The sequence below is a fragment of the Ascaphus truei genome, chromosome 1, assembly GCF_040206685.1.
Source record: "Ascaphus truei isolate aAscTru1 chromosome 1, aAscTru1.hap1, whole genome shotgun sequence".
NCBI lineage: Eukaryota > Metazoa > Chordata > Amphibia > Anura > Ascaphidae > Ascaphus > Ascaphus truei.
The window spans coordinates 266,422,069-266,445,050 of NC_134483.1; the positions used below are offsets into that span (position 1 = coordinate 266,422,069).

Genomic DNA, 22,982 nt, shown 5'->3' on the forward strand with positions numbered 1-22,982 from the left:
AGGTTTCCACAACCAATGTGACATACATTTCAAGTTAACCCCTTCCCGCTTCTCTTCTGATAGATCTACGGTGGCGTATATTATCGCTTTATTAACCGGAGATGCATTGGCCTGGGCATCCCCCATCTGGGAGCAGAGACCTGAGCATATCCAAGATTTGTCACGCTTCAAGAAGGAATTTAAGCAAGTCTTTGACACTCCTGGCCGTAAGATTACTGCTGCTTCTTCTTTATTTCACATTTCAGAGGGTCACAGATCGGTTGCAAGATACACTATGGAATTTCAGACCATCGTGGCACGGACGGGCTGGAACGATGAGGCATTATCTGCAGCTTTCTGGCAATGTCTCTCCGAGACATTGAAGAATGAATTAGCTGCTCAAGAGAGACCCACGACGCTCAAGGATTTTATTGCCGTGTGTATTAGGGTGGATCAAGGCCTTCAGTAAAGGTGGCTTGAGCGCCATCACTCCCATGCTCTCACATCCACTGCTCTTGTTCACAATCTATCTCCTCCTACTTTCCCAGCTCTTGAGGTTCCAGAACCAATGCAGTTAGGAAGTCACCAGCTATCTCCTTCAGAAAAACAACGTCAGAGAACTATAGGATTATGTCTTTACTGCAGACTGCCGGGTCACCTGGTGCTTCACTGTCCCACGAAGCCGGGAAACGCCAACACCCAATGAGGTATAAGGGGGTCTCATTGGGTACCATTTCTTCTTCCCCTCCTAGTAAGAGAGGTCTACCCACCAGGGTCATGTTGTCAATCGTCCTGGAGGGTCCTGGCTTCCTAGTTCCTGCCTCCATCGATTCCGGGTCTGGGGAAAATTTTGTGGATCAAGATTTCGCTACCAAACAAGATTCCTTTGATCCTCTCCAGTCAGCCTTCATTTCATTAGAGACTCCAACTCTTACTCTCTCCACTATTGATGGTCACAAGGAAAAGATCTCACTGGATGTTATTCATTCACCCTCTACAGGTAATTCTGGGCCTTCCCTGGCTCTAACAATACAATCCGCTTATAGACTGGACAGACAAGAGACCTATACAATGGGGTGTTGCCTCTGAAGTTGCTCCTGTATCCTCGGTACAACTTATCGCTGGTGTAGAAACCAGAACTCCTGCCAAACCTATACTTCCTGAAGTATATGCAGATTTCATTGACGTTTTTGATAAAGTTCATTCTGAAATCCTTCCTCCTCACCGTCCTTACGATTGTCCCATAGATCTTTTGCCCGGTGCCATCCTTCCTAAAGGTAGATCTTATCCTTTGTTTCTCCCTGAGACTAAGGCTATGTCTGAGTATATTCAGGAGAACTTAAAGAGAGGGTTCATTAGAGCTTCATCCTCCCCAGCTGGGGCTGGGTTCTTTTTTGTTACGAAGAAAGATGGTTATGGTTAACAAAATAACCCTGAAGAATCGTTACCCTTGCCACTCATTTCAGAATTGTTTGATCGTCTACAAGGTTCTTCCATTTTTTCTAAACTCTATTTTCGTGGGGCCTACAATCTCATACGGATTTGATAAGGGGACGAATGGAAAATGGCCTTCAATACGTGAGATGGCCATTACGAATATTTGGTCATGCCTTTTGGGCTCTGTAATGCCCAGCTGTTTTTCAAGAATTCGTGAATGATATTTTTCGGGATGTCCTCAACATTTTTGTAATTGTCTACCTCGATGATATTCTTATTTTTTCTACATCTATATCCGAACATATCCAGCACAGCAAGCTAGTTCTCTCCCGTCTACGTGAGAATCATCTCTATGCCAAGATGGAGAAATGTATTTTTCACCAAACATCCACTTCTTTCTTGGGATACATTATCTCTGCTAAAGGCTTCTCCATGGATCCTGATAAACTCAAGGCAGTTGCAGATTGGTCCCAACCCACTTCTCTTCAGGCGATTCAGCGGTTTCTTGCCTTTGCCAATTATTATCGTAAATGTTTCCGTAATTTTTCCGCCACAGTAGCTCCCATCACCACCCTGACAAAGAAAGACGCGGACACTTCTTGCTGGTCTCCTGACGCATGCCAGGCCTTTGAAACACTTAAGAAAGCATTCGTCTCTGCTCCCATCTTACGCCATCCGGACCCTAAACTTCCTTTCACTTTGAAAGTAGACGCATCGGATAATGGAGCAGGAGCTGTACTCTCACAGAGACAGTCCCCCCAGGATTAGCTACACCCTTGCGGGTTCTTCTCAAAAAAATTCTACCCCGCAGAACAAAACTACGATGTTGGCAACAGGGAACTTTTGGCCATCAAACTTGCTCTACAAGAGTGGAGACACCTCCTGGAGGGTACTGAAAATCCGATTTTGATTCTCACGGACCATAAAAATCTATTATATATTGAGGGTGCCCGTCGCCTTGGATCCCGTCAGGTTCGCTGGGCATTGTTCTTTTCCAGATTCAACTATATAATTTCCTACATTCCTGGTACTGAGAATCTTAAAGCCGACGCCTTATCCCGTCAATTCGTCAGTGAAGACAGGACCGAAGACATTCCTGAGACCATCCTACCCTCCAAATATGTCATCTCGGTTAACTCTTTTGATGTACTAGACAAGATCGTGGAGACTCAGACGCTCATCCCGAGGGTATGGAGGTGCCAGAGGGTTGTTTGTATGCTGCACCTAAATTTCAGCAGAAGATCCTTGAGTGGGGTCATTCCTCTAAGTCTGCCGGTCACCTGGGTACAAAGAGAATTTCCGATCTGATCAGACGCACCTTTTGGTGGCCTAATATGTTTAAGGATGTCAAGCAATTCATCAACTCCTGTTCCATCTGTGCTCGAAATAAGTCCACCCGCAATAAACCGTCTAATCTGATCATCCTCTACCCATTCCAGACCGACCGTGGACCCACTCAATGGACTTTATTGTTGAGCTTCCTGTGTCTTGTGGGATGAATACTATTTTCGTTATTGTTGAAAGGTTTTCCAAATAGGCCCATTTCATTCCTCTCAAGGGTCTTCCTAATTCTGCCACATTGGCAGATATTTATATCAAAGAAATATTTCGTATTCATGGAGTTCTACTCTCTATAGTTTTCGATTGGGGGTCACAGTGTCTCGAAATTTTGGCGTGCCTTCGCTCAAAGGTTGGAGATCACACTTCTTTTTTCTTCTGGGTATCATCCCCAAACCAACGGACAAAGCGAAAGAACAAACCAGTCACTAGAGCAATACCTGCGATGCTTTATTTCTGACGCACAGGATAACTGGGTGGAACTGCTCCCATGGCCTAAATTCGCACATAACTCACTCCGAAATGAGTCCACTCAAGAATTACCATTTTTTAAATAAATTACGGATTTCATTTAGCGCGCCTTCCCATCTCTTCTAACCCTTCAGGAGATCAAGCAGCAGATTCCAGAGTGAGCTCGCTCCAGAATTCTTGGAAAAAGATTTAAAAAAACTCTACAGGAAGCAGAACTCAGACAGAAGACACAGACGGATCGCCATCGCCGTGAGGCATCCAAATTTAGGCCAGGAGACAAAGTGTGGCTTTCTTCTAAGAACATAAGATTGAAGACACATACACTGAAATTGGCTCCAAGATTCCTGGGTCCATTCACCATTCTCAAACAGGTCAATCATGTGGTGTACCGCTTACAACTGCCTCAATCTATGAGAATCCCGGCAATCTTTCACATCTCATTGGTGAAACCAGTTGTTCAAAGTTCTCAATTTCCAGACATCTCACCTAAACCTCCACCTGTCAACGTACAGGGTCAAGAAGAATTCGAAATTCAATCCATAATCGATTCCAGATACTCCAGAGGGGGTGTCCAATTCCTCGTACACTAGAAAGGCTTTGGACCGGAGGAACACTCATGGATTCCTCTTTGTCAGATTCATGCTCCCGGCTTGTTAAAGCAGTTCCACACCAGGTTCCTGCCTTATGGGAATCATCCTGAGGCCGGTCCTAAAGGAGGGGGGTGGGGTTACTGTAAGGGATCGGGTTCCTTTGCGACGTGTTCCCTCCTTACCTGTCAGCACTCGGACTCCTACTCTGGCACCAGTGCGTGCGTGAACTCCCGCTCTGCTTACAGAGCGCACGCGCAGCTCTTCTAGAGTGCCACGGACCTTAGCTACGCCCCGTCGGATGCACCGTGCGCACACGTGACGATGTGCACTGCTCTCCAGCTGCGTGGCAAGTATTCATTTAGCCCACTTGTCTCCTGCAGCCAATCCTTGCCTCCGCAGAGGCCGCGAATATGCTCCGCTTCCCTTGCTACTGGTTCCTGTGTGCTATAGATATCCTGCAGTTCCCTGAGTATATCCTGCTTTGCTGAGTATAACTTGTTGTAGCCTTGAGCTCCTGCGTCTGTTGTGCCTTGCTTCTTGTCCTGGGTTCTTCTTGCAGTTTGATTCTACGTGTATCGACCCGGCTTGACTTCTGAACCCCTCTGGATATTGACCCCGGCTTACCCTTGACTCTCCGGACCTCTCCAACCAAGACCACGGCTATACGGACCTCCACGATTCTAACCTCTCCAGCCCCAGACCACGGCTAACGGACTTTGACTATTCTGACCTCTCCATTCCAAGACCTTGGAAAGTATCAACTAACCCATTTTCTCCAACCCAGACCCGGCTACTTTTGACAATCTGAGTATCTACTTTTATTATTATAAAAATAATTTTAACTGCAAAATAATTGGAGAATATTTTATTGCTTTAAACTTCTTTCTTTGACGCTGTTAACCCAATTCCGCAAGTACACAATTAATTATTTAAGAGCACAGTCCAAAAAAGTATGGAATAGGTGTCTCACCTTTGACATTAATGCAGTATGGATCTTTTTTAAGACGATATCCATCTCGAAAAGCTTTGAACCAACCAAATGACTGTTTGGTCCTGTTAAATGTCCAATATGATCTAATCCAAGATAGTGAAGCACAAGGATATCCCAATCATCTCTTTTTAAAACATCATTCAAATGTCTGGTAACATTATAATCAACCTGGAATACAAAATACATACGATATAATAATAAATAAACCATGTACTGCTAATTTCTTTATCACACTTTACCAGCCAATCTACAACAGTAATGCTTCAACAGCACTAATGGAACGCTGCAACTTCCTATAACTGTTGCAAAGAGCACAGGGAGTGCAGATAACCGGTAAGTACATAAAGAGAAAAAAAACACAAAAATAGTGCAATTCTGTATGGTGTCCATAGCGAGTATGATAAACTGCATATAAGAGTGCACTCACATAGTCCAAAAATACAGCATGCCCATAACCCCAAGGGAAATCATCTAAAGTGGATCTGACTTGGGATTGGGCTTCAGTATAGTAAAAATCCAATTATGTCCCACATAATCTCAAACCGCATAAAAAAAGCAGAGGGACACGATGGTGAAGAAAGTCACAGTATAATTTAAAACTAGCACAATAACAAAAGGCTAGTACAATAGTAGCCCTATGTAAGGACATTTGTACGATACACAGCTTGAGGATATCCGACGATGGAGGTGGGGATGGTCAAGCTTCTGCACCGGAGCTGGTGTGCTGTCACTCCTTGCGGTGACTCCATAGCCGGCACTTCCGTGTTCTACACCTCATGTGTCGGCGTCCACACATGATGACGTCGACCTACGGAAACTCCTCACGGGATCACTCACATCAGGACTCTACATGTTTCGCAGAGTTGCTTCGTCAGGGGTCCTTGATTGCTTTGTGTTGGGCATGGGTTTTGAAATACTATTGTGCAACCAATCTGAGCGGTATATATTACACAGCATATCCCCCAAGAGAATGGCTGCCAGAAAAGCCTCATTGTATACAATCATGTGGACTAAACTTAAAATTATTACAACCACTTTAATACATCAACCTAGATTAAAAGGATATATAAAATAATAAAATCTTCAAAATATACCCTAAAGTAAAAACAATAATGACAGTGAATACACATTATTAAAAAATGTTTAAATCCATAAACATCAATATACAACAGGACAGTGTCATCAACTCCTGTTGTTGAGCTCGATGGAAACAGAAAGCTCCAATTAGTGTGGATAAATGCATTAAAGCTGCAGTTCAGTCTTTTTTTTTTTTTTTTTTACATTTATTTTTTTTACTTCAATAGTTTTATGTGTGCAATCTCTAATTACCTAAAGAACAGTATAGCTGCAGCTCAATTCGTTTTCCATGTATTGATAGGTCGAAATTTGGTGACATATTAAAAGCTGGCATTTGTTTATAATCTGCTTGACTGGCAGTGGAAGCTCATGAATATTCATGAGCATTCCTGCATTGACAAGTGCTAGAGGGAGGGCAGGGCTGACAAAGGGGTGTGCCAGAGCTTGTGACAGGACATGAAGGGGCAGTGCCTTAGCAAATGGCTGTTAAAATAGAATACAAGAAAATTGGTCTTTCAAAGTTGTTTTTTTAAAAACAGAAAATGCTAAAAGTATTTTTTCTTACTACAGAACTGATTTATTTTAAAAAAACAAACATGCAGGATATTGACTGAACTGCAGCTTTAAAGGCAAAAAACGGAACATATATAAAAGAGGCATGAGAGAACATTCAACCTGAACCAATCCGAACCCATCACAGAGATGGGAGGGGAAAAAAGGGGGAGGAAGGAGGATATTAAAAACATCATACTACATAGTAATAGATAATGAGATAAAAAAATGAAATAGAAAAAGGGATAAAAAAATAGAGTGGGAACTCAAAGGAAGGTAGCAATGTCGATGTCTATATTTAGACCATTAGGGACTAAAGTCTTCAGTTTGAAGATCCAATAGCTTTCTCTTTGCATCAATGTCCTGTCACTGTCTCCTCTCCAATGTCGCTCTATCCATTCGATGGCTCTATATTTGTGTCCAGTTGGATTAGCATTATGTACTTCTAAAAAGTGTTTGGGCACACTGTGTGTCTGCATTTTCTTTTTGATATTGCCAATATGCTCTGGTATGCAAACCCTTAGCGGCCTGCACGTTTTGGCGACATATTGCAGGCCGCATGGGCACTCCAGAGCATAAATGACATAACTTGTCTTGCAATTAGCAAACTGTTTTCATTTTGAAACATTCTCCTGTACAGTTTGATTTAAGATTTCTTTTCTCCTCTGAGGCAAATGTACATGCTTTGCACATAATGCATTTAAAAAAAGAGGTCTCAGACTATTGAAAAAGCTTACATTTAACTTTGAAAATGAGAAATTTTGCACCACCTAGAATAAAATCCTACATAATTGCTTCTTTGAGCTACAGTAATGCTCATGAAAAGCTTAAAGAAAGATGTCAATACCATTAAAAATGTTATAGAACTCCTGGAACATACATCCAGTTTTAAGATTGACAAGTTATTACAGGAAAATCTGGATAAACTAGAGATTTGGGAGGTTAAGAAGAACATTTTTGAAAGAGATGAGCAGGATTATACCAAGGGTCACTATAGAAATTGGAATCAGAGTAAAAGTGATAAGAAAGAGATCAGAAAAACGGAACAGCAAAAGGTATATGAGCAAGTTAGATAAAAACAGAATGATATCCCTAGACATCAGGACGGTAAGTTTTACCATACCCAACAAACTAGGTTCTATAGTAAACCAGAAGAAAGATATAAGAATAAGAGAGACCGCTATTAAAGAGAAATATAGTAAACACTTGTTTGGAGATCACAAGTTTACACCAAGGGAGTATTGGGAGCCATCTCCAAGAATGCCGGCTTGGAGAAAGGAAAGATCAAGAGAAAGAAGTAGAAGGGCTACTCCTAGTCATTCCTGCAGAGAAAGGGATAGATCAAGAGGAAGAGAGGAGAATCATAAAGGTATACCGTGGAGTAGATAGACAAGGTATATTCACAGTCCGTGAAAGGAATATGGAGGTAAGGAGAGAACATCCAATCTCAATTTTTTTTAGAGAAGGACTCCTATTCCACGGAATGGGAGACTCACAACAAATTCAGTGTTTTAGAAGTCCAGGACCAGGGCAATCCGACACCAAAAGTTCCAAGAAAAAGGTTACTAGAGGGAAGCAAAGACACAGGGGAAAAAGGTGAAAGAGGCACAATCACTGAAAAGTGTCTTCAATAATAGTAAAAACAAAAATATATCTTACCCCAGGACAAAATATGATCCTGGCTAAAGGTCTGAACTTTGCCCTTACTGTCAGGCCTAGTAGCTTTGAGCTTTTCATCGATGCTAACAGGTATCTGAAAAAACTCACATTGAAAAGATTCTTCCTTCAGAAAAAAGCACCAAGGAGGATAGTACCGTCTGGGAGTATAATGCCCCACAAAGTCACTTGACCTAGTATGTCCAGCGAAGAGAGTGAGCATTTTACCCATACGAAACTTAAAAAAAGATCCTCATTTTACCCCAGCTTTGGCAAGGGGAATTATTTGGACACTTTTTATAACCTTATATTGAAGGGGTTTGAGGATATCACCAAGGAGAAAATTAAACCATTCAACAATAATCTCAATGAGGTTGAGAGGCTGGCTCAAACAACTGTGAGAAGACAGAGAGATAACAATCAAACAAGCTGACAAAGGCGGTGGAGTCGTGGTCATGGATACCTGCTACAACGAGAAAGAAGCGAAGAGGATACTAAATGAGGTAAATACATATGAGCAACTGGGAAAAGACCCGACCAGTGTATATATAGAGGAATTGCATGTCCTTGTATCGGAAGGGAGATCTTATCAGATTCTTTCAGACAGGAGGAGTTTGGCTATCTTTGGAGGAGTAGACCTGTTTTACCCCTGTTCAACTGTCTCCCAAAGATACATAAGAACCTCAAGGAGCCACCGGGAAGGCCGATCATTTCTGGTATCGGCTCCCTAACAGAGAATCTCTCCGAATATATCGATATGTTCCTTCGGAAATACGTGATTGGAATAAAATCATATTTAAGACACCATGCACATCCTTGATATTTTTAATCAAACCTAATGGGAAGAGGGCTATGTGTTAGTTACATCTGACATTATATACCTTTATACATCGATCAGCCACGCCCAGAGCTGTGAAGCGATAAGGAAGACTCTAAACATTGACCCTGAAATTGTGGATGGACCAGTTACTTTTTTATTGGATAGCATCTCTTTTATCCTAGAGCACAATTATTTTTTACAAAAATGTGGTACAGCGATGGGTACCAAGTTCGTACCAAGCTAAGCAAATGTATTTATGGGTGTCTGGGAATTAGAACACATCTGGAATCATAAACTGTTTGGTGCGAGCCTGGTCCTCTGGAAAAGGTACATAGATTATATATTTTTTATAATCAGGTCCCCAGTTGGTATGGTATCTTGTTTTGTACATCTTTGTTTTGTCGGCTGGCGTGCCAGAATAAACCCCATTATATTCAACAACTTTGTCCTGTCTGGTGTTAGTGATCCCGGTAGTTTCGGTGTACAAGTACTGGTCTCCCATCCATGACAAGTTGATGCCAACAATTATGTCCTTAAATCAAGCTGTCAGCACCCAAGATTGGATTACCTTGGATTTATTTTTTGAGTATCTTAATAGCAATTCATTGAATTTGAACCTGGTTATCTATATTGAAGAGAACAAGATCAACATGATAACATTTTTTAAGACAGTTGTGTGACGGTAGGGCTAGCTGCCATCACAAAACTGTGATGAAGCCCAGCTACCTACCCCTAAATCTATGTAACTTGGCCGCCTTTGTAAGGCTTAATTTGGCCAAATGTACTTTAAATATCTGGGGAAGAACAGGGAATGTGTAAATGTATTTCCATGTCTGTCAGAAAGTATTTCGAAGTCTGCATTTGTTATTTTCTGTAAATGCAATCCCACAGTTTAGTAAATCAACATTGTTCTGTGATGGGATGGGATTTGGGAGTCAGCCCTGTAAAGTGTTAATTGGATTATGTGTACATTTTTATGGAGGGGACTCTGATTTAACCAGCTGAGGTTCCTGCAGATAAATGTGTATTGAGACAATGGTTGGGAGCGTGGAGGTGTTACAGACATTTGGTGAGTGAGAGAGTGAACAATCAGGGATAGGGGTGGGTTCTTAGCACGCCCTTTGGCTGTTGTGGCACCAACATAATCCATGCTCCGATTGCCAATCAGCCCTTGCCATGTAAAGAATAGTAACAGAGGGATATATAAAAAGGGTGCTGCTGATCAGAGAATTCAGATCTACCTTCAGAGTGCATCTGAGAGCAAGATAGGCTAACAGAGACTGAGAGACACTCTGAGAAGGAGTGTGGATATTCCCTCATAGGACTATCTGAGAGACAGAGACATTCTGTAAAGGAGCTTGGATCTTTACAGTGACCAGCTGGAGATACATGTGAGTGGCTGCTGTTTGATCAGCACTCTGATATCCTAGACGAGAAGCGGACAGGGCAAGCCTTCTTGAAGCAGGCTCCTGCACCAAGCGAGGCTAGACTTTACTCCCCAGGTCCCCAGTTGGTGTGGTATCTTGTTTTTCACATCTTTATTTTGTCGGCTGGCGTGCCAGAATAAACCCCATTTTATTCAACACCTTTGTCCTGTCTGGTGCTAGTGATCCCGGTGGTTTCGGTGTAAAAGTACTGGTCTCCCGTGACAAGTTAATGCCAACAATTATGTCCTTAAATCAAGCTGTCAGCACCCAAGGTGGATCAGTAATATTCCTTTCGGACAGCTAAAGCGGATAAAGAGAAACTGTATGAAACATGAGTTCTACAAGGAACAAGCTGAAATTTTAAGGTCAAGTTTCCATGAGAGAAATTATAACCCAAAAGGAATTGAGCAGGCTATCAAGAAGACAGACAGTATTGAAAGGAATACTCTGCTTGTCCCAAGAACAGGTAGGGATTCTGAACCAGATTTCCGAATGGCCTTTATAACAAGGTAGAATAGAAAAGCAATGGAGATAAAAGGTGTTATAAATAAATACTGGCATATTCTAAGGGAGGACCCATTCTTGGGAAGTGAAATTGAGGACAGACCAAGAGTTATCTTTAAAAAAGCGCCAAATTTAAAGGGTAAAATAGCACCAAGTATCTGTAAGGCCAATAAAGTAAAAGACAAGTGGCTTACCAAATCAGCTAGTTTTTTTTTTAAATGCCTTATGTGCAAAGCATGTACATTTGCCTCAGAGGAGAAAAGAAATTTTAAATCAAACTGTACAGGAGAATGTTTCAAAACGAAAACAGTTTGCTAACTGCAAGACAAGTTATGTCATTTATGCTCTGAAGTGCCCATGCGGCATGCAATATGTCGGCAAAAAGTGCAGGCCGCTAAGGGTTCGCATACTAGAGCATATTGGCAATATCAAAAAGAAAATGCAGACACACAGTGTGCCCAAACACTTTTTAAAAGTGCATAATGCTAATCGAACTCGACTCAAATATAGAGCCATCAAATGGATAGAACGACATTGGAGAGGAGGAGACAGTGACAGGACATTGATGCAAAGAGAAAGCTATTGGATCTTCAAACTGAAGACTTTAGTCCCTAATGGTCTAAATATAGACATCGACATTGCTACCTTCCTTTGAGTTCCCACTCTATTTTTTATCCCTTTTTCTATTTCATATTTTATCTCGTTTTCTATTACTATTTAGTTTGATGTTTTTGATATTCTCCTCCGTCCCCCTTTTTTTCTTCCATTTCTCTGATGGGTTCGGATTGGTTCAGGTTGAATGTTCTCTCATGCTTCTTTAATATATGTTCCATTTTTTTGCCTTTAATGCATTTATCCACACTAATTGGAGCTTTCTGTTTCCATCGAGCTCAACAAGAGTTGATGACACTGTCCTGTTGTATATTGATGTTTATGTATTTTTAAAATTGTCAATAATGTGTATTCACTGTCACTATTGATTTTACTGTAGGGTATATTTTGAAGATTTTATTATTTTATATATCCGTTTAATCTAGGTTGATCTATTAAAGTGGTTGTAATCATTTTAAGTTTAGTATATAGCCCACATGATTGTATACAATGAGGCTTTTCTGGCAGCCAATGTCTTGGGGGATATGCTGTATAATATATACAACTCAGATTGGTTGCACAATAGTATTTAAAGACCCATGCACAACACAACGCAATCAAGGACCCCTGACAAAGCAACTCTACGAAACACAGAGTCCTGATTGCAGGCGATCCAGTGAGGAGATTCCGTAGGTCGACGTCATTACGTGTGGACGCCGACCACGTGAAATGGAACACGGAAGTGCCAGCTACGGAGTCACCACAAGGAGCTGACAGCGCACCAGCTCCGGTGCAGAAGCCTGACCACCTCCTCAAGCTGTGTATCGTACAAATGCCCTTACATAGGGCTACTATGTAAGTAGCATTTTGTTATTGTGCTAGTTTTAGATTATACTGTGACTTTCTTCACCATCGTGTCACTCTGCTTTTTTTATGCAGTTTGAGAATAAGTGGGACATACAGTAGTTGAATTTCCTATACTGAAGCCCAGTCCTCAGTGAGATCGACTTCAGATGATTTCCCTTGGGGTTATTGGCACGCTGTATTTTTGGACTTTGTGAGTGCACTCTTATATGCAGTTTATCATACCTGCTACGGACACCATACAGCATTGCACTATTTTTGTGTTTTTTTTCCTCTTTCTTTATGTCCTTACCGGTTATCTGCGCTCCCTGAAATTTCACCTAAAACTACCATTGAGGACCACGAAGGAAGGTCCAGTGAAGGTTGAGCAGCATTGCATTGGTTGTTTTATTTATTTTTTATTCTTTATTGCATTCACTATCATTTGCCATTTGTTATTTTACCATTTCTTCTACGGCAATTAGTACGTCTGTATTTGAGTTTACACTGTTACGGGAGCACCGGGTGAATATTTGTTTGCGAAGAGCACAGATCAGCCAAAGACAGAGGCCACAAACATTCTTACAGAAATCAAAAACATATAAGGGTAGTCGAAAAAGGTTTAAATGTGGTTATGAATCATTGCACAATATAGTAATTGTGCATAAAATCTGGAAATTAAGTTTGAATGGATTAATAGTATTAAGTTAAATGTAGAGAAAAAGGGGCCAATTTAACGTTTCAGTACAGTGAAGTTTTAGCCTACACAAACTGCTTGGGCGCAAATGGCCAGTTTGCGGGTCGTAAAAATCAGACCCCAATTTAGAGTTGCCCAAAAAAAGGCTCAAAAAGACAGATTTGTGTGGAGGTCATTAACATAACGACTCAATAGGCGGAATGAAATGGTCCCAATAAATTGAAATTACCTCAACATGGGCGTACACACGTTAAATAGGAGAAGTATTTGCGTCAATTTTAGAGTTTCATTAACTCCTGCTCTGAATTTAAGACCCCTTTCTAATTATACACCTCTAGGGACCAGGTGCCCATCATACTACACTATAAGAACCCAGATTTTGAAATATAAAGCCGTGGTTGCAATTTTTGCTCTATTGCTGCCCAGATGCTATTCGACAATGCTTAATTTTTGTTTGGATAGACAAAGACACCAAAAAAGAACTGAAACAATGCTGTGCTGTGCTACAGGATCATCTCCGTGTACAATATCTGTTTCGATGGGCATTTCAATGTCTTTTTTTTGTCACATTTGGAAGTAGCTATTGAGGGCATTCAAATTTACGGCTATCCAGTAATGCTAATGTACTACCTCATTATCATATTTTAAGAGCAGTTGCCAATGACTTCAGTGCCCCCACTCTACATTGGGTTGTAATTCATAAAATAAAGATGGCACCATCACTACTTTTGCATTTATGTCTAAATTCTAGATCAGGTCCAAAGGGCTTTATTCATTCAAATGTAATATTGCCAATCCAGCATGATGGCAAGGGAACTGCTATTAACTTGTGTAGCTTTCACGCAATCACGTCGGAAACTGCATGACACACTTTAATGAAAAAGGCCCTATGTGGGCAAAATGGTCCCTACTTCCAGTCCCTATTTAAGTATAACCTGTGACGATGGGGAGGATTTGGCCCGGGATTAAAGGGGTTACATCCCAATTGGCCACCCTCTAACCTCACCAGTGAGACAAGGGGTTAACTGGGCTGAAGCCCAGAAATGTGATTTAACCCTGGTCATAACCTGAAAATGTATATTCCACTGTTCCCCTGTTTTATTATTATATCAGTATCTGCATCACACACACACTGGGATCCATCCGGGAGCACAAGGGTTAATAGTTGTTTAGTGATTATAGCCCTTTGTGTAATTTTCCCGCCTTTTCAGGCACCATTTTGCAGGCTCCCATAGGCCGCCATTGAGCTCCATGTGTTTCAATGGTGAATCTTGCTGTTTGGGTCCTGTTTCCTGAGAAGACCAGCAGATGGCGTCCGAGAGGAGGAGCGGCGGTTTCCCATTGTAAGTCAATGGGCTCATTGACTTCAATGGAAATCCTCGAAGGAGCTTTCCAGGAACGAGTTGGCTGCCGTCCAAACCGCTTAACCGCAAAGCGGATACATTTTCAATAGGAGAGCTTTGATCACTTAACAAGTCAAGTTCAACGACAAGTGGCGTGGGAATAAACAGTTCTAGAGCACCTAGAAATAAAATTCTTTCTGCCCCTAGTTCCTAGACCTCCCCCCACTCGACCACAACTGGGTCCCCGTATCCTGGACCTCCCAATAAGGGTCGAACCGAGAAGAGCGGGTCGTGCCATAGGTTCCAATGGCGGCGGCAGGATCGGCTCAGGAGTGTGAAAAGCTGAAATTTGGTAATCCATAGCTCCGGTTCCGGAGGGCCCAGAGGATCAGGGTTTTGGGTATCTGTAGCCACTGCTCCGGCATCGCTGCAGAACCATCCTTGACCCGCTTGGACCAACCCGACGGAGTATGGACCCCCTTGAAATTTCAGGACTTTTCCCATAGACTCCAATGGCGGCCAAACCCCATTGACTTCAACGGCGGCGTTGCCCCGTTGAAAGTCTATGGCGGGGATTCCCAAAGCCGCCAACGGCGGCGGTTTGCCATTGAAAGTCTATGGCGGCGGAACCCGTTGTTTTCAATGGGGATTTAGTGAAAAAACGTGATTTAATTTACAGCGGAGATTTTTGTATTAAAATGTGAAACGGTTTTAAGTGTATTTGTGTATCTCCGGTTACGAAGGTCGTAGCAAGTCTCAAATTGGACCATAGGGTGTCCCAGTTCCGGCATTGAGAACTGGGAAGTTTGGACCTGCTGGACCTAACGGAACCGGATATTTTAATATGTTTATGTTTTATCTTTCATACTGTGTTTCAATGTATGGGTAAAACCCAGAGGAAATTCCTTTGCATACCAGGGTATCATATGGCCAGAAAGGCGACCCAATGTCTAGGACTTAAGTATGGTTCAAAGGATTTTGTCACCTCTACTATTTACATGAGGGCGGAGATTACTCAAACCAGAGCAGTCTTCAAGTGTTCCAGTTGACATCTCACAACAAAGAATTTCCTGCCAGGAATCCAGTCTGGTAGACTAGCTGGCATTCCTGATGCAGAGGAGGGGTTACAGAAATGAGACCCCAGAGCTCTACTGCGCATGTACCAGCTAGCAGGGGGGCATGCATCAAATTGTGTTCCCACGTTAATGAGTGGCTAGAGTTAATTGAAAACCAATCCACTGTACTTAAGGTTAAGGATAGGGCCACAAAAGTTATATAATCTGTGGTCAACCCTTTATCCTTTGTCTGTTCTATACCATCTTGATTGCTGAGAGAAACGCTATGAAATGTCTTCAGGCCAGAGGTCTTTCATGTCTTTGGTGTCTTGATGACTATGAAGAGTGCTTTATGAACTGCCAGTCCAGATATGACTGCTTCATCATTTCCATTTTAAGTAAGTGTCTATATTTTGCCTGTCATTTGTATATCTGATGTGTTCACCTTTATCAAGGAATAAATTATATTTTATTATATCTAAGTCTCGTCCCAGTTCAGACCCAGTTATAAATATATATTATCTTTTATATATATTTTTGGTGTGTATTATTAATAGCCTGTCACAAAGCTCCCGTCACATAGCCATTGGGGTTTTTTTTTTAATTCTGAATCAAATCTAGCAACATTTCTTTTAAATACTTTTATCTTTATTGCATGTCTAGAAAGTAATCACACAAAAGTTTCAGTTACCTACAGGGATTCATACTCCTGATACAATTCAAGCAAAGTAAGAAATGAAAAAAAAGTAACTAAAAAAAGTGTGCCTTTGCTGCTAAAACAAAGAAAGTCCACATGTACAGTAATAAAAGTAAAATAAACGGTTTTATTCTGCATACCTCTGTGAAATCAGAAACGAAAAATGATGTTGTTCCATCATATTCCACAAAGTGCTTTGGAAAAAGTTTGATCCATGTATCATCACCATAAAATATTATTCTTTTTCCTGATTGTTTTGCCTGCCACATCAAGTTGTCTTCCAATAGTTCAGGTGAGTTGAGGTTCATGACAATATCAATGAAACCAGGAATGCTACCAGTCATCAGTGCCTGTAAACAAAAAAAAAAATTATTTTATTTTTAGAAGCATGGTATAAATCAGACCAACTAAGAAATGAACACTTCTGTAATGTAGATCATAGGTTGCTTGAATAGATCTTGCGTATACTGATCTGTGTGGTTGATTTGAAGTGCTGGTTGTTTAAAGTGTGCAGTTAGAAACAGAAGCAGTTTGAACAAGGAAGCGGTTAAACAAGGTAGAGTATATTGAAGTACAGTTTGCTATTAGTACTTATAAACTTCATAGTGCTAGAATGAGCAGGATTGAAAATGCCACTCAATGCACATCTTGGCACATGTATGTGCACTTGGAGCAGCTGTTCCAAGGAGCATACTGCTGTTGGAAGTGTGAGCGGGTGGTCTCTTTAGAGTCAGAGATTGCTGATCTGAAGAGGCAACTTGCAATATTGAGGGACATTGGCAATCTTGAAAGGGGTTTAGAACTCACTGAGCAGGCCCTTGTTTCGACTAGTGGTGCAGATGGTGGCGCTGTTAGTGAGGAGCAGGTAGGTAGCGTGGTTGCTGGTAGTGAGGAGCAGGTAGGTAGCTGGGTAACAGTTAGAAGGGGAAGCAGGGGCAATAGGGAGAGGCAGGTCATTTCTGAGCTGACACATCCCAATAGATTTGCCATGTTGAGTGAAGATATTGGGAGTGTTGGGGCAGAAATTGCAAGACTAATTCCTCTAGCAACCAGGGGAATAGTTCCTCCAGCACAGTGGAGACTCTGGATGCTCAGATACAAAGAAAGATTGTGGTGGTAGGGGACGCCATTATTAGCTGCAAAGTAGAAGAACAATGTTCTATGATAGTGCTACTAATGACCAAGGATAATGACGGTATAAACAATCTTGATTGAAGAAGGCTAATAAACGGTAGGTTTTAGACACAAGTGAGTACTGGGGTATGCAGGTGGGCGTACATTGAAGACATGTAGATATAGTCCTGGTGAGTGGTGTGAGCAGAGATATATAAACCCTACCACATCACTCCCAATAAGTCTATGACCGCCTAGAAACACCCGCCTAGTACCTCCCAGTGATTGCAATAATGCAAAAAACTCACGTGAACCATGCCCGTTTTCTCCTGGATGTGCGTGCTTCTGCTTGGTAGAGAAAATGTTCTGGTAGCCACAGGATGCGGTAATACAGAGCACAGCGGAACGACAGGACTCCACAGGACAGCAGTGGTGCAGAATAAAAAGTTTATTTATTAACACATCATGGTGTGAGTCCTGTCGTTCCGCTGTGCTCTGTATTACCGCATCCTGTGACGCCATTATTTGGAAGGTAGATATTGCAATCTGTTGCCACGACCACATGAACTATACAGTTTGTTGTCTCCCAAGTGCTCGGGTTCGGCACATTGCGGATCGGGTAGACAAGATTGTTGGGGGGGGGGCTGGGATTGACCCGGCGGTCTTGGTACACGTTGGCACCAATGACAAAGTTAGAGAAAGATGGAGGGTCCTAAAAAATGATTACAGGGATCTAGGCCAAAAGCTTAAGGCAAGGACCTCCAAGGTAGTATTTTCTGAATACTACCAGTGCCATGGCTACCGTAGGGAGACAGTCAGAGATTAGGGAAGTTAATGCATGGCTAAGAAAGTGGTGCAGGAAGGGGGGTTTGGGTTTTTTAGAGCACTGGGACTCCTTTACGGGGAGGTGCTATCAATATTCTAGGGACGGATTGCACCTCAATGAAGAGGGATCTTCTGTGCTAGAGGAGATAATGTTAAAAAGGTTGGAGGAGATTTTAAACTAGGATGGGGGGGGAATGAAACAGATAATGAACAAAATAGAATAGAGGAGGATACAAGGGGTTATGGAGGTAGAATGGGCAAGAGCGAGCTTGACAAGAAGTGAGACACCCATAGAAAATACAGATACTAGAAAACATCTAAAGACTAAACCAAGTGGGCGCAGAAAGGAAGGAGCAGATAGGATAATCATATAGGCTGGAAAAAACTTAAATGCATGCTTGCTAATGCAAGAAGCCTGATAGATAAAATCGCTTGAATTTATAGCTGCAAGGGAGCAGTATGATATCATAGGCATTACTGAAACATGGTGGGATGAAACTCATGACTGGACAGTTAATTTAGAGGGTTATTCCCATTTCGGAAGGATCGAACAAATAGTAGGGGAGGTGGAGTATGTTTATATGTTAAACCGGATCTAAAACCTATTATAACGGATGATGTTTATGAAGGGAATGATGAAAATGTAGAGACCTTGTGGATAGAAATTAGCAGTGGAGGTAAATGTATAAAGAAAATGTTTGTAAGGATATGCTACAAACCTGCAAATATCTGTGAGATTGTGTGAGGATTTGCCATCCTTGCGGCTGGAGACCGTCTCCTCACCTGAAAGCTCCTGCCGCGACGGACACCCAGGAGGCGCAGTCTCATGACCCTGTTACGCGCGTGCGGATCTTGCGTGGCCTGCCCGTCAGCGGACTCCATCTCCGCCCCCTGCTCTGGCTCATCCAGCCTCCCCTCTGACTCACGCCCCAGTCTCCGCCCCCACCCCGGTGACAGACAGGACCGGTGTGGGAGTGACTTGCGCTCCATACTCCGCCCCCTTACCTCAGGGACGCGCGCGCTCAGTTCCGCCTCCGTTCCTGATTTGGCTGCATCGTAGGGCACACCAGCAGCCTATATGATTCAAATTTCCTGGTTCCGCCCTGGCTCTCCATTGGAGGATCTCCCTTTATATACCCTCTTGCTCCAGACACACGTTGCTGAGCATAGTCTTGTGTGACGCCGTGATTTGTTGCATTCTGTTCCTGTATCTCCTGCCTTGCCTTGTCTGTTGATCCTGCCGCTGCCTGACCCTGCTATGTACCTTGGACTCCGCTACTCTCCAATCCTGAACCTGGCTACGTACCCCGACGATCCACTACTCTCCAATCCTGATCCGGCAAGTACCCTCTACTAGTCTCGCATCTATACTCCTGACCTGGCTTGCACGACCTATTCTAGGCGCGCCCGCATGGAGGAGAAGGCATCAAAACTAGGTCATGTTTGCATAATGGGGGATTTTAATTATCCAGACATAGGGGCCTATGCAGAGAGCAGCGGTAAGGTGAATAGCGGCATTTTTTGGAGATAAATGCCTGTAGAAAGGCAGGTCCTGGCGAGTTTAAAAAAAGCGCCATTTTTTTTATTTTTGTGAAATTCGCTGCGCGACTGGCGAGAACCTAAATCTCGCCAGTTGTAAAAATGTCCCTATTCAGAAATGCGCGATCGCCATCTAGTGGCTGTTCGCGCCAATAACATGGAGAGAAATTCTACAATTTTCTCCGCCAACTAAAGTTGGCAAGAACCAGGAGCTCGCCGGCTATAGGGAAAAAAAAAACAAAAAGCGCGATTTTTTTTTTCCCTTTCAGCTGCGCGCATCTCCTCATTTACAATTCTCCACATGCAGTAATGCTAAAAATAGCGGATTTCGCCCATTACTGCATATGGAGAATAAAACCCTCCATTAAACCTACTTTTTATTCCCCTCTCCATTTTTAAATAGCGCTGCTCTCTGCATGAGGCCCATACACTGGGAAAATTAGATTAGCATTACAACAAAAGGAAACAGGTTTTTGGGGGTGCTTAAAGACAATTATATGACCCAATTTATTGAGGAACCAACAAGGAGAGGGGCAGTACTGGATTTGGTCAGATCAAACAATGTAGAAGTAATACCCAAATGCTCCAGGACTTGAATATTTGTTAACAGTGATCATAACATGGTCTCATTTGAAATAAATTATAATTATATATATAATTATACTTGGAGAGACTGGAAACATGGGCAGGTAAATGGCAAATGAGGTTTAATACAGATAAATGTAAGGTTATGCAATTGGGATACAAGAATAAAAAGGCGACTTACAAATTAAATGGATAAATATTGGGGGAATCCTTGATGGAGAAGGATTTAGGAGTGCTTGTAGACAGCAGGCTTAGCAATAGTGTCCAATGTCATGCAGTACAGTAGCTGCAAAGGCAAACAAGAGCTTATCTTGCATCAAACGGGCAATGGATGGAAGGGAAGTAAACATAATTATGCCTCTTTACAAAGCACTAGTAAGACCACACCTTGAATATGGAGTACAATTTTGGGCACCAATCCTAAGAAAAGACATTATGGAACTAGAGAGAGTGCAGAGAAGAGCCACCAAATGAATAAAGGGGATGGACAATCTAATTTATGAGGAGAGACTAGTTAAATTAGATGTATTTACATTAGAAAAGAGGCGTCTAAGAGGGGATATGATACTGCACCGACACACTTTATTCGAGCAAATACCCAGTATGTACCTGGCAGATACCTGGAATGCGCCACTCCTCACCTCTGACAAGCCCCGTTGCGTTTGCCTTCCCAGCCTGGGTTCATGCCTGGCTGACGGGCGGCTGATCTGTTAAATGATAATGATTAGGATTTAATAGGCTGCAATGCTTCGCGTGTCTACCAGATGGCATAAATTCATGAATTGTAATGCAGTATATATATATATACTGTGCAGTATTGCAGCCAGCGGGAATAAAATGCTTCAATCCCTGCCTGAAAATACCTCAATGCACTCGGGCAGAAAACAGTCACAAACCTCAATACACCCGGGTATACCCAAATTCGTGGGACTAGCCGAGCTCGAATAAAGTGTGTCGCCAGTGTAACTATATACAAATATATTTGGGGACAATACAAGGAGCTTTCAAAAGAACTATACATCCCACGGGCAGTACAAAGGACTCAGGGCCATTACTTAATGTTGGAGGAAAGGAGATTTCACCAGCAACAAAGGAAAGGGTTCTTTACAGTAAGGGCAGTTAAAATGTGGAATTCATTACACATGGAGACTGTGATGGCAGCTACAATAGATTTGTTCAAAAAAAGGTTGGGTATCTTTTTAGAAAGGAAAGGGATATACCAAATAAGTATACATGGAAAGGATTTTGATCCAGGGATTAATCCAATTGCTAATTCTTGGAGTCAGGAATGAATTTATTTTTCCCCTTATGAGATATCATTGGATGCTACTGTATGTCACTAGGGTTTTTTTGTTTGCCTTCCGCTTGGTCAATAAATAAGTATAGATATAGGATAAAGTAGCTGTTGTCTAAATTTAGCATAGGTTGAACTTGATGGACGTACGTCTTTTTTCAACCACATCTACTATGTACCTATGTAAATTTATGTAACCATACACGCCATGCTTTGTAAATGCACTTTATGGGGCATGCTTATTAAACCATAATTGTGACAGCAGTGGTAGCTGGCATCACAAAACTGGGATGAAGCCCAGCTAGCTACCCCTAAATCCATGTAACTTGGCCACCTACGTATAGTAAAGTGTTTTGTGATCTACAGTGGCGGCCGACCTGAGTCTAAATCGGCTAGATACGCGGCTCTCAGATAATCCCGGTTAGGTGCGTTTTTTTTATTTTTTTGCCCGGAGTGAATTGCGTTATTTTTGCGCTCGTGATATTAGCATTTTATTCTCGCTGTCTGCAATACTGCAATGCCGTGTAAAAACTCAGGGGGGCGTTTGCGAGCTGTTGTCTTGGTAGTCTAATACCTTCGCGGTTCAACCTACGTCAGTACACAGTCTGTGTGTGTGCGCGCAGTAATTGTAAATTTGCATATTTAAAGTATAACAACCAGGGTAAGGAGGGGATAGGGGAGAGGGGAGGGGGAGGGAAAATACCCTCGCTACTGCCCGTGACTAAGGTGCTACAACCAGGGGAAAGGGCAATGTCGAACAAGGAGAGAAAGAACCCCTATATTGGGAGCACACTATGGCTAATGATACTGATGTGAGAGTAAAGTATTAAAACCTGATAAAGACACGAATGTGCTGAAGTATGTGTATAATGGATTGGGATAAAAACAACTTTATTAGGAGAAATCCTCAAATAAAATAAAATGTCTCTATAAATAAATCCTATATAAACGGCGAATTAAAACACAATGGAGGTGGGGTGGATCAAAAGGATATAGTTATCCAATGTATCTACAGGCTATCAAGGTATCCTCAAATAGGGATAGGTAAGTATGTGCCAACTGATGGTCAAAACCACATGCAAAGTTATGAACTAGCTAATGTAATCCAGTGCTGCGAGTCCAACAAATTGGCAGGTAAGGAATCACTGCCTAGATGTTTCTGACAACGTCTTTTGCCCGGAGCCCTCTCTGCAATATAGAGTAGCTAAATGCTGTTCATATCATAGCTGGCTCTAAAGTTTGTAAGCACAATACATATGGTAAAGCTATGAAAAAACAGTGCTGCGAGTCTAACAGATGGCCAGCATAGATCTCTGCCCAGGTGTTTGTAGACAACGACTTGTGCCCAGTATCAATTGCCCTCACAACTATAAATAGATGACTATCTATCTGGTGAAATGCCTATACTGAAGGCTTAATATATGATACATGAGAAATGAGTAAGTGGTACAGGTGTCCAGTCCCCACACAATGTATCAACAGCAAACTGATAAATGACAGTATATAAATCAATGTCCAGTGTTCAATGCTCTCATGGATATGAATAAATGACAGGCTC

At 42.1% G+C, this 22,982-nt stretch overlaps 1 protein-coding gene across 16 annotated transcripts in view; it reads right to left on the reverse strand.

The window, feature by feature from the left end:
- The window catches only part of PIGG (phosphatidylinositol glycan anchor biosynthesis class G (EMM blood group)), a 435,347-nt gene that overhangs the window by 334,575 nt on the left and 77,790 nt on the right, over positions 1–22,982 (reverse strand). For 12 of the 16 annotated variants that reach the window (XM_075603714.1, XM_075603780.1, XM_075603695.1 and 9 more), the window contains 2 exons: positions 16,209–16,418; positions 4,786–4,974 (listed from right to left, as the gene is read on the reverse strand). The exons of 1 other annotated variant lie outside the window; for it this stretch is intronic. In XM_075603714.1, coding sequence (XP_075459829.1) covers positions 4,786–4,974; positions 16,209–16,418 — 399 coding nt within the window. Of the gene's footprint in view, positions 1–4,785; positions 4,975–16,208; positions 16,419–20,311; positions 20,417–22,982 lie in introns of all 16 variants that reach the window. 3 more of the 16 variants (XM_075603748.1, XM_075603704.1, XM_075603687.1) reach the window with 3 other exon arrangements.